The sequence below is a fragment of the Eleutherodactylus coqui genome, chromosome 12 (assembly GCF_035609145.1).
Source record: "Eleutherodactylus coqui strain aEleCoq1 chromosome 12, aEleCoq1.hap1, whole genome shotgun sequence".
Classification (NCBI taxonomy): Eukaryota; Metazoa; Chordata; class Amphibia; order Anura; family Eleutherodactylidae; genus Eleutherodactylus; species Eleutherodactylus coqui.
This window is the reverse complement of record NC_089848.1, coordinates 89845521-89863420: the sequence shown is the minus strand read 5'-3', so window position 1 is coordinate 89863420 and position 17900 is coordinate 89845521. Positions and strand designations below refer to the sequence as shown.

Here is a 17900-nt window from a genome sequence, read left to right as displayed (position 1 = left end):
ACACCACACTGGAGAGCCAACAACTCCTCTATATACTACACCACACGGGAGAGCCGACAGCTCCTCTGTATACTACACCACACGGGAGAGCCGACAGCCCCTCTATATACTACACCACACGGGAGAGCTGACAGCTCCTCTATATACTTCACCACACTGGAGAGCCGACAGCTCCTCTATATACTACACCACAAAGAAGAGCTGACAGCCCCTCTATATACTACACCACACGGGAGAGCTGACAGCTCCTCTATATACTTCACTACACTGGAGAGGCGACAGCTCCTCTATATACTACACCACACTGGAGAGCCCACAGCTCCTCAATATACTGCACCACACAGGAGAGCTGACAGCTCCTCTATATACTACACCACACAGGAGATCCGACAGCTCCTCTATATACTACACCCCACGGGAGAGCCGGGGGCTCCTCTATATACCACACCACACGGGAGAGCCGACCGCTCCTCTATATACTACACCCCACAGGAGAGCCAACAACTCCTCTATATACTACACCCCATGAGAGAGCCGTCGGCTCCTCTATATACTACACCACATGGGAGAGTCGACCGCTCCTCTATACTAAATGTTTTTCAGCACATTGTATACCACAAAATAATGCCAATTAGGATTGTAACTTTTTCTGCAGAAGACAAGCACTTTTACGGATATATCTGTGGAAAATTAAAAACAAAACACCATGGCTCTCAAAATGTGGAGAACAAGAAAACTTAAATTGTTGCATTCTCAAGGAATTATAGGGACATTCAGAACATCCTCACACACTGATTAATATTTGTCGTTTTTTCGTCTTTTGTAATGTGTTCTACAAACACACCAACAGATGAAATGGATGTCTGCGCTGTGACTCCCATCTCTGTGCCGCAGCTGCTCTACTTTCTATACAGTAATGTTAAATTAGAAGTCTTTGTGGCTCGCTTCCAGCCGCGGTCTGCTTGCTGTTCCTGTGATACCGGGGGTCACGCTTGGTTGAATCCCATCCATTTTATCTTCCACAAATTGCCTTTTTATATACTATTTGTTGACCTATACTTCCCTGCAAATTATTTGTTTCTGAGCCGACGTGAGGAAGATTTCCGATGTCCAATGGGCTAGTTTTAGTAGCGGCTCTTTCAGGGTTTTTTTTCTGTTTGCCATTTCTGACCTGCAGCTTGTTTGTCTGATTTTAATGTTTGCCTCAACATATCTAGATTTTAAAGGGGTAATAAATACCAAAACTTTCCCCTTTAGGCTGCCTGTCCACGGGCGTTGCGGTATCCCGCGGCGGCGCTCCACCGCGGGAGCCGCCGCCAAATCTCCATGCTGCGAATTGCCCGCCACAAGCGGAGAATTGCAATGATTCTCCGCTCATGGACAGTGTGGCGGCGCTTTCCATAGCAATGCTATGGAAAGCTACAGAGGGCGTGATTCGCCAGCGGTTTACTGTTGGTGAAATCTCGCCCGTGGACAGGCACCCTTATTGTGTGTAGATAATGGGGTAATTTTATTCCTTAAGGTCTTTTTACACGCAAAGATCTTTCAAATGGCTGAAAGATTTAGCAATCTGTTTGCATAAAGTATTATGGCTTTAATGCCCATTAACACTTTATCCCATTAATAATCTTCATTTGCATGTAAAAGGACCATCTTTTTCCTCCCTGAGTTGTTTGCTGTGCTGGACCTGTGTTTAAACAGACGTCCAGCTGTGTAAACATCTGCTAGCAGATTCCATTGTTCTCCTCCTGGTAGAGTACATAGTGTATCCTGCAGTCTTTTGAAAGATGAGCGAAATGCATTAAAATGGAATGTATTTGCTAGGTCTTTCAGCTGCTGAATGATAGATTTTATGCAGAGCTAAAATCCATCGTTGAAACGAAAAGCGTATGATGCCTGCGTTTACATGTAACGATTATTGCTCATTTTTGGCTGTTTGTACGAATTTTGAGCGATAATCATTGCGTGTAAAAGGGCCTTTATAGTACACTTCATAACTTCTATTAAAATTATTTAACCCCTTAACGCTGCAGCTTTGGGGTATGTATGAAGGGAGATCGTGGCTGCCGGCTTCTTATAGACGGTAACTGCTCGCAACAACTCTGATAATCCACACCCCTAAATCAGAGCTATTAACCCGTTAGAAGCCGCTGTCAATTCTGACCACAGTTTTTAAAAACCTCGTCCGATAAGATTGCGGGTTGCCGTGTGGATGTAATGGCGGCTGAGTACTTTCTGAATGGCCCCAGGGCTGTCCTTCCTGAAATCCTATCAGGAAGAGCTTTACATATAAACCCTTCACTGAAAAACAACCCAAACTGGTGTTAAAAAAAAAAATCATACTCTCCTTTCTTCAGCTGCTGGGGCTCAGCCACATCCTGTCTCCGCTGTCCCCACAGTCCTCTGCACTGAAAATCTTAAAGAATTAAAATCCCCACCTACTGAAAGAGCTGTTTCTGATTGGCTGAGGCGCTCAGCCAATCACAGGCAGCTCGCGGCCATTCAACGAATCAAGGGGTGCTGACAGCTGGATCCTCTACCGCAGCTGTCACAGATGACAGCTGCGGTAGGGAATTCTTTACTCCCCGCGGAAACAAAGAAAACATCTGCCGCATGTGGCAGATCTGTTCTTCAACCCTGCGGGGGACACGGCAGCCCGGCCAAAATACCGGCCTGTAACAGGGCCGGTAAAAAAAAAAATACCGGCACAGGCCTGGCAGGAAAAATACCATCCGGATGGCAACCCTACCAGCATTCCTCTACCTGCTCAGAGAGGATGCCTGTGAGTCGCTACGTTCCTCGGCCCGCTCCGAGAGCCCGTGAGTCGCTACGTTCCTCGGCCCGCTCCGAGAGCCCGTGAGTCGCTACGTTCCTCGGCCCGCTCCGAGAGCCCGTGAGTCGCTACGTTCCTCGGCCCGCTCCGAGAGCCCGTGAGTCGCTACGTTCCTCGGCCCGCTCCGAGAGCCCGTGAGTCGCTACGTTCCTCGGCCCGCTCCGAGAGCCCGTGAGTCGCTACGTTCCTCGGCCCGCTCCGAGAGCCCGTGAGTCGCTACGTTCCTCGGCCCGCTCAGAGAGCCCGTGAGTCGCTACGTTCCTCGGCCCGCTCAGAGAGAGAGCCTGTGAGTCCTGCATTCATCTGCCCACTCAGAGATAGAGTACCCTCTTACTCCTGTATGTCAAAAACTGTCAATCGCTGAGTGTGTGTGTGTAAGGGGGAATGGGGGGCGTCAATCAGGTTACACAGGCTTTCTCTATAAGCGGGTGTTGGAAACAGGACTTTTGTATTTGACTCCTCGCATTCTGATTCTTGAACTTCAGGGCCATAATTTTTTTTTTTTTTTAACCTGAACCGTTACTTACATAAACATGGTATATACAGCAGTGCCTTTTAAACAAAGAGCATAACAGCCCGCCTTTCAAATATGAGTTTGCAGCCGCTGGACTTTGTGTTCTTGGAAATAACCCATGCACTCGCTTAATCATTTTCGAGAGGGAAACAATTTGGAGCAATCTGTGTCCAATCTCCGGCATTCAAAGCAATTTCTGAAAACCAATTTGTTTTTGTTCAGTATGCTTTTTGTATCATGTGTTTCTGTGTGATAAGTCACTCAGTGGGCGCACTCTCATAAAAACTCAAGTCCCACTTCAGGCTTTGGAGCTGCTCGCACATACTCGGTCATTTAGATTTCCAAAGCAATATTAATAATAATTATAGCTGGGTAAAAGCACAGTCACATATATCATGTTGTAGATCCAGCATAGAGGGGTGGTAATTCATCAGATTGCAAGAACAGTATGATCTCCAATGTTGCTTTTGGTATCATGTACTATATGCATGTGTATATATATCTATGTATGTGTATATATTGTGTCAAGACGGTGCACAGAATGGCCTGCAGGGGGCTGTAGACAGGCATTCAGGTGCTAACAAATGATAGAGAACACCTGTGAGTGCGGCAGAAAGAAAGATCAAAGCATTGGTTCCTGCCACACTCAAGGGAAAGAGGCTGTGGAGGCAGCTACAGGAGCTGCAAGTTTAAATTCCAGTGCAAACCAGAATGTGTCTGCCACAAGTCTGACAGGGAAGGATGCCCCCAAGAGGCCCTGGTTGGGTATAGCGGCAAAGACACTGTGGGTTGTCAATCCAGAAGTTGTGATGCTGTAAACGTTTGCTGCATGCAATAAAGTTGGCAGAAGCCAGAGTTTTCGAAAAATCAGGTTGTCCAGAGTCTATGTGAGAGTGGTACAATGCGTCTGGTGGAGAAGATGGCGGTCCCCATGAGTGAATAACCCCCAATTTATGTATGTATGTGTGTGTGTATGTATGTGTACATATACACATAGTAAGATAGTATGTTAGGCTGAGTGAAGACAATGTCCATCTAGTTCAGCCTGTTTCAACCCCTTCCTTGTTGGTCCAGAGGAAGGCAAAAAACCCCCCCAATGAGCCAATTTAGCTCATTTGGAGGAAAATAATTCCTTCCCAAATCCATAATGGCAGTCCGAGTAATCCCTGGATTAACATTTGAGATCAACAACCCCTTTGGTCATCGAATAGCCATATTCTTTAATATAGCACTCTAAAGAGATTTTCCATCACCACGTCCTCAGGCAGAGAGTTCCACAGTCTCACTGCTCTTACAGTAAAGAACCCCCTTCTGCGCTGGTGATGAAACCTTTTTTCCTCTAGACGTAGCAGATGCCATCTTGTTGCCGTCGCAGCCCTGGGTATAAACAGATCCTGGGAGAGATCCTTGTATTGTCCCCTCATGTATTTATACATAGTTATTTGATCACCCCTTAGCCGTCTTTTTTTCCAGGGTGAATAATCCCAATTTGGATAGCCTCTCTGGGTATTCCAGTCCCTTCATTCCATGTATTAGTTTAGTTGCCCGTCTTTGAACCCCCTCAAGCGCTGCAACATCCTTTCTGATCACCAGTGTCCAGAACTGTACACAGTCTTCCATGTGAGGCCTGACAAGTGCCTTATATAGTGGGAGGATAATGTTCTCACCCCTATACCTCTTTTAATGCACCCCAAGACTTTATTTGCTTTTGCAGCAGCTGACTGGCATTGATTGCTCCAGTTAAGTCTACAGTCCACTTGTACCCCCAGGTCTTTTTTCATATCACTTTTCCCTAGCAGTACCCCATTTAATGTATATTGGTGACATTCGTTTCTCCGATGTCCGAAAACCAAGTAGCTCGCTGTACTACATTGTTTGCCTAACTCCTATTGACTTCAATGCAAGTTATTAAAACTTACTTGCCCATTTCAGGAAATCCCAGCCACTATAATCTGAGTGGTAGGGGTAGTGGGGACAAAACTAGAAATAGGTACAGAGGGATCTACACCGATTAGACTTTCATAGCATATCCTGTGGATATGCAATAAAAATCTAAGATGGCATAAGAGCCTTGAAGGCGTTGGCCGCCTTGTATACAGGAGAGAGGGTACTGGGGATATTGGTTGCCTGAGTCTTGAGATGCTCTGTGCCATTTTCTTTCTTTTTGTAGCTATGTCCCTGTTTCTCTGGACAGTGTCATCGGTCCTGACCTGCACATGGCCATTGCCCTTGAAACGCCATGCGTCGGTTTCCTGCTCAGCCAGGGGTTGTGTCCAAGCAAGCAATTAGCACAATGCATTTCAGTGGGAAGTGCTGATGGTGCAGAGGGTAGCTGACAATAGAGTGTGGGCCCTTCTCTTTAACTCATTGAATTGGCACCTGATTAAAGCACCATACGTTGCAAACATCAAAGGCGTTAAAACATAAAACGCGACCTCAGAACCTGTGCGCTGTATATACGTAGTGCACATATAGTATATTCTAGCACCAGAAATTATGCATTAACATCACCCGGTGTTCCAAAAACTATTGACAGAGGTGACGCAGTGACTTGTTGCACTCATTGCAGTGCCTTGGTGATTCTGCAATGTCTCCTGTTAAGGTCTGATAAGTGTTAAAGCTGTCAGGAAAGGATCCTTGAGGAATAAGAGTGATGATTCATTTATTGAAACTCGAAATGTCAAGTATAGCTTTGCATCGAAGCTTCCTCATGTACTTTGGGAAGCAATTTTGGCAATTTCATCAGCCGCACTTTTGCAGATCTCCAGAATCCTGAGATTATTTTTTTTTTCTAGTTTTTCAAACGGCTGAATATAATCTGTGTTGAAAAAAGTGCTGAGACCCCCAGCAATCCTGTGCCGTCAGGCGAAGGGGATATGCAAATCAGATGTATAAGCATTAGGTATAAAGGAGAGTATCACACAGACATATCCCAGTACAGAAACCATCAAAATGTCATGATGGGTAGAGTTGGCAGACCTCCAACTGGGTCTGGTGGTGGGATGTCACCAACCAATCAGTATGGGACATCTTAGAGCTTTTAGACCTTCCAAAGTCCACTGTTGGCAAAGTTATTTAGAAATGGAAACCATTTGGTGTTTCCAGTGCAGCCATGTTCTTGGAGACCTCGTGAACAGAATGTGGACAACGAAGACTTGTATGAGCTGTGGAGGAATCACGCATATCATCTGTTAAAACACCCGCTCAGTAGGTCCCATAGGCCACTGGAACATCCAGGAGCACCGGAACCATCTGTAGGGAACTGCATGCGAAGGATTACCATGGACGAGCGGCTGCACAGAAGCCCAACATCACAGCAGTGAACATAGAGGCGCCTGCGATGGTGCTTGGAGCGCCGTTCTTGGACTGTAAATTAGTGGAAACAAGTGTTGTGGACAGCTGAATCACACCATCTGCTAATCGGTTGGTCACATTTGGGTGAGGCGGTTGCTTGGAGAGCAGTTACTATGCAACTGCATTGTCCTAACAGGGAAATGTGAAGGAGGTCCTTACGCCAATGGGTACAAAGAGATTCTTGACACTGTGGCAATACTTTGGTACAGCTCCGTGTCTCTGCGAATATGACTGATCATCATGTTTTGATGAGCAGAATATATTCAACTTCATTGGCCAGACCAATGTCTGGGAACTCAATCCTAGTGAGCATATTTGGGCAAACTAGAAAGCTGTTTCAGTGCATGCCCAACCCACCCATCATCTCCCGCATCATCACTACCTGAAGCTCTTCTCGAGGAATAGAGGCAGTAGAGCCGAGGAATGGTGCACACTGACTCCCCTGACCTGAAACTGTGCAGTCAATGCAACTTGGCTCCATTCACAAAGCAGCCGTTCTCTACACAGTGCTTGATGGTAAGAACTGCTGAAGATTCGAAGGACCCTGTGTCATAGGAGTCTCAAAGTTTGAGCCTAGCTGATCAGCGTGTAAGCATATCTTAGCAATGTGCCATAACTTACTAAGAGGGAACCACCTACTGCTGATACTCATTGGGATCCAAAGAAAAACACCTCTTTGGATGTTGGCACAATTCTTAGTCCAGTTTTTCTTCCTCTGGTGCGTATATGACTTATATTTAAGGGGTTATACATTCATATGTATACAGAGCTTAAAGCAACCCTCCAAAGACCGGAGCAGGTATAATGCCTGCTGCTGTTCTTCTCTGCTGTCTGATCTGCCAGTTCCTGGTTCCGTTTTTGGTCATCCAAGATGGCCGATGCAATCTTCACACTACCTAATTCTCCCTAGTGCATTGGTAATGTTGGACTACTAATACACTATACATGCTCTCTGATTGGCTGGAGCTACTCATGTGGTCAAGGCTAGCTAATTGGAGAGCAGTGCACAGTGTGCATTAGGTAGGTAGAGAATTGCTTCATCCATCCTGGACAGTGAAAATCGGTAGATGGGAGGGAGTGGCAGAGAAGAACCACTGCCAGTAATATATCCCCCCCTCCCATCCTGTCTAGGAGCAGAATTTGGTATTGAGGCCGGTGAATTGCTTTGAGGTTGTCATAAACAGCAGACACGGCGGCTGAACCTACTAACCATCTAATTCATAAGTGAGGGCGTCCCGACACTTCCAACGATGGCAGAATACTTCTGGAAACCACTAGCTTGCCTTGTGAACAGAAGACTTGGGTTTCTTAATATTCAACAGGCACAATCCTTTTTTTAACTCAAGGGAGGTAAGTCGCCACCAGAGGTATTTGACAGTGGCTTATTTCCCTCCCCCTATTGAGAACATATGCACGCTTTACCAAGCTGAGCGTGCATGTGTATTGATGGACGGACGGAATAGCAACCTTCTGATATACATCACATTTCAGTTCAAGGACTTGGCTTGCTGTCAGTAAATGGAATTTTTTATTTTTTTTTCCATTGCTTATATTGAGATTCTGAAAGTTGTTCACAAATTATAATCAAGATGGCAACATTTTTACCCAAATGCATGAGTTGCACAGGTTTTCGGATCTCGAATGTGAACATTGACGTTTCCATTGAACTGGCAGCAAGCAGAGATCCGGAACGCGACGAGGAAATGAAGCTCAAAGTATATTAGAAAATTGCTGAACTTTCCATTTTTGTTTATTAAGCTTCCTGTATATAAGCCTAGACAGCGCCTTTAAATGGCTGACCATTTATATTACTCACTTAGGGAGGCGAAAATGTTTAATGCCACAAGGTCTGTAGATTTGTCGCGTCGGCATTTGTAGCTGGAGGGCTGAGTAATTGCTCAGATATTTTCTCCAGAGGCAAGAAGAAAAATATCTGAAGGTTTTTTAGAACTACTTTCCTTCACCCTGAAGTCATCCGTGTTTGTCAGCAGATATGCATTCTGCTCACATGCTCCGAGTCTTCACCTTCCGCGGCAGACAATATTCCATTCTGATTAGTAGATTTTGAAGAGTAACTAAAACAGGCTATTTGCATTAACAGAGTGCACAGATTGACTTTGCCAGCTATTGATCAGCCCCTGGCGCTCCGTTGCAAGACCAGCAATTATCTCAGTAAGTCAATGACAAGGTTGGGTGGATGCTCGGAGATCACGCAGTTTTACAAGCCATCCTGACAATTATTCTGCCATCTCTGAATGCTCTGTGCCCGTGTTTATGACTCGCTGGAGTAGCAGACAGTGATATTAGGCCACAGTTGTCACAATGCCTGTGCTTCACATCCCTCTTCCCCCGTCCATTCCAATTCCTGTAATGTAAAGGCACTTACACTTGGTGGTTGAGGTTAAAGATTAATAACTACTTCTTCCGCCACAGTAGAATTGCAGACTGAAATACTTAGTGAATCTTTTTGCAAGTTTCTCCAACTTTTCACCTTTTCGAGACCCAGTAGGATAGGGTGGGAAACATTGTCACCAACTGGCATTGCCCATCCTCCTTTTCGGTTGAAGGGTGTTAGGTAGAGATGAGCGAGTATACTCACTAAGCACATTACTCGATCAAGTAGTGCCTTAGCCGAGTATCTCCCCGCTCGTCTCTAAAGATTCGGGGGGCGGGGAGCGGCTGGGAAGAGCGGGGAGGAACAGAGGGGAGATCTCCCTCTCCCTCTCTCCCGCCTGCTCCCTACCACAACTCACCTGTCCCCCGCACCGGCCCCCGAATTTTTAGAGACGAGCGGGGAGATACTCTGCTAAAACACTACTCGCTCGCAGCCAATACAGAAAAAGGATGGGTGGTACTTCAGCAGTACAATTGGAACAGAATGCCACAAAGGAACGCTCTAGAAAGGCACCTTTACACGGAGCAAATATCGTTCAGATAGTCTATCGGAAAAGTCGTTGAATTCTACGAACAACAGTCTTTCGTTTCCTGTTACATGAGCAATGATTGGTAATTAGTTCTTTGCCAAGATGGCATTCATAGAGGAGATCTCCATGTAAAGTTGTTCACAAGTCATTCACATACGAACAACTGTGACGTTACAGCAGACGACTTTGATAAATTAGTGACAATTTTTTAATTTTGGTAAGCTGAAAGAAACGACTAGCGAGTAACTTACTGCTCATCACCCTGTCGGTGGCCATGTCTACACTGAATGACTATCGTTTGAATGCAGGCTTTCCAGCCATTATTCGGCTTATTGTTGCCCTGTGTAAAAGTACCATTACACTGGTCTTCCACGAGTCCGTTGGGCTAACCCACTCCCTCTAAGTTCTACCAGTCCTCCAACTTCACAAGACTAGAGCTAACGGGCCACTCGGAATATCGGGCAGCCAATCTCCTACTTTCCGAAGGACTCTTATCTCTCTCATTTCGACATTCTCTGGCACTTTTGGACCTCATGGTCTCTGGCACTACTTCAGGGACCCACAGTGCAGCTTCTACTCCGGCTCATAGTCACTTTTTTCACTGATGACTACTTTCAGACCACCGCATGTGCTTTGGTAGAAACGCTCAGATCAATGACAGGTTCCTCACCGCACACTTCACTTCTGGCGCCAAACGTTGCCCTAATTCAGACTTTCTACTTCCCCCTCCTACCAGCATTTAGACTTTCCACTTCTCCCTCCTACCAGCATTGTAAAACAGCACTTCAGCACCACCGTGCAGACCTCTTCATCAGTGCCAGGTTCTTCCTATGCCCATGCAGATGCTCTTCTTGCAAGCAGGCAGCCAAGAAACTACCATTATTGATGTAATGAATATATATATACACACTAGAGATGAGCGAGTATACTCGCTAAAGGCAATTGGTTGAGCGAGCATTGCCTTTAGCGAGTATCTCCCCCGCTCGAGACTGCAGGTTCGGGTGCCGGCGCGGGGGAGCGGTGAGTAGCAGCTATCAGCAGGAGGGAGCGGGGGGGAGAGAGGGAGAGAGAGATCGCCCCTCCGTTCCGCCCCGCTCTCCCCTGCAGCTCCGTGCCCGCTGCCGGCACCCGAACCTGCAGTCTCGAGCGGGGAGATACTCGCTAAAGGCAATGCTCGCTCGAGCAATTGCCTTTAGCGAGTATACTCGCTCATCTATAATACACACACACACTATATATATATATATATATATATATATATATATATATATATATAATGTATATAATATAAATTCATTATGCATACTTGACACATTGCCAGCGTTCCGTGGCTGATCAGCAGGGTATACTGAAATTTGTAGTACTCCAGCTATTAAAACGCTGCAGCTTACCATAAAACCTCCCAATTGTGAAGCTGTAGACATCCGCTTGACAGGGTGATATTACATCTCCGCTCTGAGACTCGGGCAAAATAGAATTCAGTCTCATTTTTCTCCCTTAAATTCAGTTAAATACATTGACTGTATTTTATATTACCCCGGGGGTCCGTATAATGTTGTGATGGCAGCGCTGTCATCTTTACAGGCCTTATGCCTGTGTTATAACACTAAGCACCGATCTTCTGTCTTTCATTCCTAGGGTAAAATCTGTAATAGATAGAATGTGCCATAATAAAACAGACAGAATTTTATTACATTTCTACCCATTTGCAAGTCATAGCATGAAAATGGAGTAAAAATCTGATGGAAATGTACAAATGTAGCAATTGTTAACATGACTGGCACATTGTAATAATTTACAGCAGTGCAGTGTAGTTAAAGGGATTGTCCAGCTGTAAACTACTAGTGGACTATCCTCAGGATAGTGAATCAGTAAGGCCTCCTTCACACGGGCAATAAAGTCGCGCTGCTACAAATCGCATGTATGAGAAGCCCATGGTTTCCTATGGGTTCCTTCACACATGAGATGTTTTTTAGTATGCTACAAAATGACACACAAACCTCGCAGGTCCGGCGATATGCCTGCGACACGCAAGGTTTTGTAGCCCATGTTTACCTATGGAGCCTTCCTCTATGTTGCATCATATCGCACGAAGACGCGGTTTGCATGCGATGTGATGCAACTTTGACAGTAGCAAATGCTACTGTCAAAGCTCTAATCTAAGCCCTAACTGCAGAGAAAAAAAATACACGTACATCACCTTAGACGAGCTGTCAGCCCAGCCGCAGTTTCTCCCCAGCTTCTCCCCAGGTTCCGGCACTGATCATTTTCTTCTCTAATGTCCGGGGATTCAAAAATCCCCGCCTCCTGGAAGCGCTGGCTGTGATTGGCTGACACTTAGCAACCAATCACAGCCATTCTTCGAGCACTGGCTGTGATTGGCTAAGTGTCAGCCAATCACAGCTAGCACTTCCAGAAGATGAAGAAGAAGATCAGTGCCAGAACCTGGGGAGAAGCTGTGGGGGCGCCCCGAACAGCGCGGAAGAGATGATGTATACTTTTTTTTTTCTCCTTTAGTTACAGCTTATTTTCGGGGTAGGGCTTATATTTCAAGCCCCCCCCAAAAATCCTTGCAGGTGATGCTACAAAGCCACGCGATTTTGTAGCGTCACATGCAACTTTGTAGCGCTACAAAATCACGGTATTGCTGTGAGAAAATCGCAGCAATATCGCACGGTACAGCGATGCGATATCGCTGCGATTTTCTCGCAGCAATGCTGTGTCGCTGGTGTGAAGGAGGCCCAAGGGTTTGCCTCCCGAGCCCCCTGCCAAAAATCTGTTCTCTAGGCCAGTCTGTGTATGCACTTTGTTGATTACTGCAGAAAGCTGACAGCTGCGGTCTCACTGCAGTGCCCTAGCTTGGTATTACAGGCAAACTTTAAGTGAAGGGCAATTCTGCCTGTAATACCAACCCTAGCCACTGCAGGGACAATGGATCCACCTTCTTCATACAGAAATCGACAGGTGCATAAGCACACTGGCCTGGAGAACAGCTGATCAGCGGGGGTCATGGATAGCGGACCCCAACAATCTATTATTGATGTCTTATTCTAAGGGGATAGTCCCTTAGTGGTTTACAAGTGGACAACCCCTTTAAGTTATCATAATGCATTAATTGTCTAGTTAATGTTTGCTGGGTCTGGACCTTCTCTCTATTATTATCCTATCTATAGAAAGTTGATATAAAGGATAAAACCCAATATTCAAAGTCAATCTCCAGTCAAATCTTTAAGGACTTTTTACGTGAACCGATGATTGGGCAAAAATATTTCTAGGAACTTGGTTTTCCTGATGACCAGCGTGAGACGGTGCTGTCGGTCATCGAGTGATTGCATCCTTTTTACTACAGAAAAAAAAAAAAAATCATCACTGTTGTTGGCACATCTCCCCATGTGAATGGGAGGTATGCTGTCAACAATGATGGAACTATGCAGGATGAACAGTTTGTCCCCCAGATAGTCCGAATCTTCCTATGTAAAGGCCCAGTAGACAACCATCTGCAGCAAGTTGCTTTGTGTAAAAGGACCTTTAAGCTGTATTTACACGGACATGGGCGATTTAGTTCGAGAAACTCAGGCCAATGAAGAACATGTTGCATTTCCACCAACAGAAATCTCTGAGCACTTCCAAAGGGGTTTGAATTCTCATAAGAGGCTTTGGATTTTGGATTCAGTGCCGAACACTTTGGCCGCCTGCACACGGGCGGAAATCCCGCGGCGGTATTTCCCGCGGGATTTCCGCCACTAAAAGTTTGCATAGGAGTGCATTACAATACGCATTCCTATGCAGACGGCCGCGCGAAATCTCGCGCGGCAAACAAACCGCGGCATGTCCTATTTTTGTGCGGGGCACGCACACACCCGGCCGCCGGCTCCGGTCTGCACATGCGCCGGCTGCGCGGCAGCCGGCACATGAAAGAGCCGGGGCCGCCAGGCGTGGGAGAGTACGCGCTCGTCCCTGCAGGCTCTCGGGTCGGGTCCCGCGGCGAGAATTCTCGCTGCCGGATCCGACCCGCTCGTCTGCAGGCGGCCTTTATGGTGAGCAGTTAGACCAAACTAACTTTCTGACTCTTAAGGCCTCATGTTCACAGGCGATTAGATTCTGCATGTGGGAGTCCGTGGCCAAGTACACTGCGGCACTTCTACTTACCCGTCCGGGTCTTCTCTTTTCTTTACTGTGGATGTGTGCGGAAGCGATAAACAAAGAGGCTCCATAGGATAACATGGGCTACAAAACATTGAAAATTGTGGCGGTATAGAGCATGCCCCTAATTGTTTTTTAGAGCGACATAGCATCAGACAAAACATCGCTAATGTGAAGGAAACCATGGGCTTCACATACATGTGTTTTGTAGCATGACGCATTACTACAAAATAATGCGCTTTTGTAGCCCATGTGAAAGCAGCCTGAATGTAAAAGGTCTTGGAAAAGGGATATTTAAAGGGATTGTCTATCCCCACAATTTTTTTTTTAAGTGCAAAACCAATGACATTTTTTAAATGCATTATGTAACTAGCCCGCCCTCCCTAATATGCCCCAGTGTCTGTGTGTGTCATTTTATATATAAAATCAGCTAGTATTACGTTGTTAAATAAATCCTTTCTATCTGAAACTTCCTGCAGTCCTTCTCTTTAGATAAGGAGAGTCATGTGAGCTCATTCTGACCACCTCAAGAGCCTCATGTGGCGCACGGCTTTAAGGCAGCAGAATGCAGTCCTAAGCACCTAAGCTCTTCCTCGCGACCTGAAGGTTGCGGGTTCAACCCCCACATGGTTCAGGTAGCTGTCTCAAGGTTGACTCAGTCTTCCATCTGTCTGAGGTCCGTAAAAGGAGTATCTAGCTTGGTGGGGTGTAAAGATGACTGGGGAAGGCAATGGCAAACCACCTCACAAAAACAGTCTGCCAAGAAGACGTCACGATATGACGTCACCCTAGGAGTTGGTCACGACTTTACCTTTTTTTTTATTTATTTTTTTATGTACTCTCAAGAAGTCAGTTTTTCAGTCAGCATAATTCCCGTGTGAAAATATTACATGGACTCTAACCACTGTACCAACCCGGGGATCATTCGCTCACATCACAGGTAGACACCAATGGGTTAAACTCCAAATTCTGATTTATTTTCCCCTTCACAGCAATATCACCTTGCTTCAGCACAGCACTTCATCAAATAAACTTAAATGTCCTTTTGTTTCATATAGTATAATAAACAGTCCAACTGTGTTTCTCACCCACTCTCCAGGGCAGCTTCATCCAGTTGTCTTCAACTCAGGACTCACTCTGCTTACCTCAGGAAGGTTTCACCCAACTTTCCTGGGACACACGAATAGTCTCTTCAGCGTCCAGGTCTTTCTCTAGACCTCTTGCTCTCAGTCCAGGTCTACCCCTGGATCTGGCTCTGGCTCGCAACCCAGGTCCCTCCCACTGGACCTCTCTATGGCTTGCAGCCCACTTCACCTCTGACTGTAGCAGGAACAAACACCTTTATCCTACTTACTGACCACACTTGTGGGTGTTTTCCCCTTGTCCAGGCACCAGACTGCCTGTCTGTTGCCCCCTACAGGCCATTCTCTGTAGTGCACCTCTACACCACTCAAACTCTTCATAGTTACTGCTGATGATTAGAGGCACTTGTCACACAGTTATAATTAAGGAGATCACAGATCATACTCTTCATTGTATAATTATGGTCTGTAATTTATTTTGATGACTAGAGAATACAGAAGCTAATGACAGAGTCCTCCCAGCAGCTAGAAATGGTACAGGATCTACCTGTTAATGTTGTGTTGATGTATCATGGGTGTGTTAGCAGAGCATAGAAAAAAATGACCAAAGAAAAATCTCAGCATCTCACTCATTGACATGGCCACTGGTTACTTCATACAGGTGGACACATGTGAGAGACCCTTCCAATCATGTGTTCTTAGCTGTACCCCTAGAAATGAAGGTGCTGCACACATCCTTGGCCACCTACTTTTCCATTGTCTGCCTGAATATGGTGGCAAGAAGCTTTTGATGTTTTCCATTTCTGCCCCCCTTACCTGATTGCCTATCACTGTTGGTGGTCCCAGAGGTAGGACCTGCATCTGTCCGATGTTTTAGGAATATCCTGTGAAAATGCCACAAATATCTAAGATGGAAATACCCTTTTGGAGAATTTATCTACTTTAGACAACCCATTTTTGTTGACAGCTGATCAGATTGTCTTGTGGGGAAACCGGACAGTAAGCATTCAATTTCCATGCAGCGACCCCACAGGGGAAATAAAGAATTACAGCATTTGTGTCAAAACCAATAGACTTTCTGAGTCCTCCAGAGAGAGATGCTCATTATAGCCTTAGTAATAGAAAAGGGTCCCACATTAAGGACCGTTATCTGTCTATGAACTTGGCCAACACTTTAAGAATTTGCCTGAGAATCTTGGGTATTCTCTGGCAATCCTTTATTATTTCTCCTTTATTTTACGTCCTTGAGAAATCCTTCTGCTGCAGACTGCTGAGATAATGGAGATTTTAGTGCGTACTTTGTCTGGCAGTAGTCTTTATGTACATCTCCTCGCACATCAGATAAATGCTGCTTTTTTTTAGTATCTTTATAACTATTGGGACGAATCCCAGCGGGAAGACATTGAGACAGTAAATAGTTTTGTGCTTATAACTTTCCTTGTTTATATGGCGGCATGTTGGATAAAAGTGACTCCTCATCAGAGTGCTAATAGACAATGTGTGATTGTAAATCGCCTTTGTTTTGCAGGAATTGGAGCGTGTTACTTCTTTGCAGACGAGTCTTCAGCTGGCGGCTGTTATTTGCACTAATGGAAGGAGGTAATGACACCAGGACACTGGTATATAAGTTTCTATTTGATTGTCATCCACAAATTAGAAAAAGGTTTGCATACCTGAAGTGTTTTTCTGCTTCTTTGTAATATCGTCCTTGTACTTCTGAGCATTGTTGTGCCTTCATTCCATCATCATATAACTAAAATATATATTGAACTAATTAAAAGGGGTATTATGGGCATTTTCAGCTGATGACCTGTCCTCTGAATAGGTCATGAGTAGTTGGTCCATGGGGACTTGCCTTTTGGGATCCCCATCCATCAGCTGATCGTCCAGCCTGCTTTCAGTATAGCGGGCCAGATGTGGTCATAGCAGGAAGTGGGAGTATCGGCTTTACACCCAATGAAATCAATGAGAACTCCGTGCTTCTATTCCACTTCCTGCTCTTCTTATGGTCTCGACCGGATGTCCTGACCATAAAGAAGAGCAGGACGTGTAATAGAAGTGCATCTCTCCTACTTCCTGTCCTGACCACAAATGATGACGTCCAGCCTGCTGCACTGACAGCAGGCTGGACGATCAGCTCATGGACAGAGATCCCAAGCGGTAGATCCCCGTTGATCAACCATTGATGATCTATCCCGAGGGTTCTTCAAAGTTTAGTTTTGCCTCCTCTTTATGTCTATATTACATCATAGCATATGTCTCCTTTCTATGTCTGCATTCTAGTTTAGCTTTCACCTCCTCTTTGTGTCTATGTTGTTGCATAGCCTATGCCTCATTTCTTAGTTTGTGATTCCTTTCTTTGTCTGTGTTTTAGCAATGGCTCCGACTACCTTCCAGCATAGCCTGTTTGTTCTCTCTGCATTTGCCTTACAGCATAGTTATTATTTGCACTATGTATCTGGCTACCAGCATAGCCCGAATCTTCCCTTTGTATGCCTTCTAGCATGGCCTGTTGGCCTGTGCCTAATCTCTTTGTTTTCCAGTATAGTCTGTGCCTCCCTTCTGCATCCCCACTTCTCCTCATTATCACATTGAGTCTCCCCGCTCCTGGTGTCACTATCCTGCTTGTTGGGAGCATAACTACCCTACCATTACAATTTATGTACCCCTCAGCACATGACTGATGAATGGGTTCACCCCGAAACACGTATCTATTGCTGGCTTTAATATAATTAAATAAAGGAGAACTCAGATATTTTATTCCGTTGCCTCATGACTTTTCCCTGGAAAGTTGCGCTGCATACCAGTTCTTTACATCCAATAAGAGTCTGGCTTCCAGCATAGCATGTATCGCCTCTCTGCGCCTGACCTCCACCATAGCCTGTGCCTATTTTTCTGTATCCAGCTTCCAGCATAGCCTGTGCCCAACCTCTGTGTCTGTATTCTACCATAGCCTGTGCCTAATTTCTGTGTCAGTATTCTACTATAGCCTGTGCCTAATCTCTGGGTATCTATATTCTACCATATCTTGTGCCTAATCCCTGTAGTGT

General features: G+C 45.6%; 1 protein-coding gene across 2 annotated transcripts in view; it reads left to right on the top strand.

Moving 5' to 3' along the window:
* VPS50 (VPS50 subunit of EARP/GARPII complex) overlaps positions 1-17900 on the top strand; it is a 185871-nt gene that overhangs the window by 45295 nt on the left and 122676 nt on the right. For both annotated transcript variants that reach the window (XM_066585550.1, XM_066585549.1), the window contains exon 6: positions 16379-16449. In XM_066585550.1, the coding sequence (XP_066441647.1) occupies positions 16379-16449 (71 nt within the window). The remainder of the gene's footprint in view (positions 1-16378; positions 16450-17900) is intronic.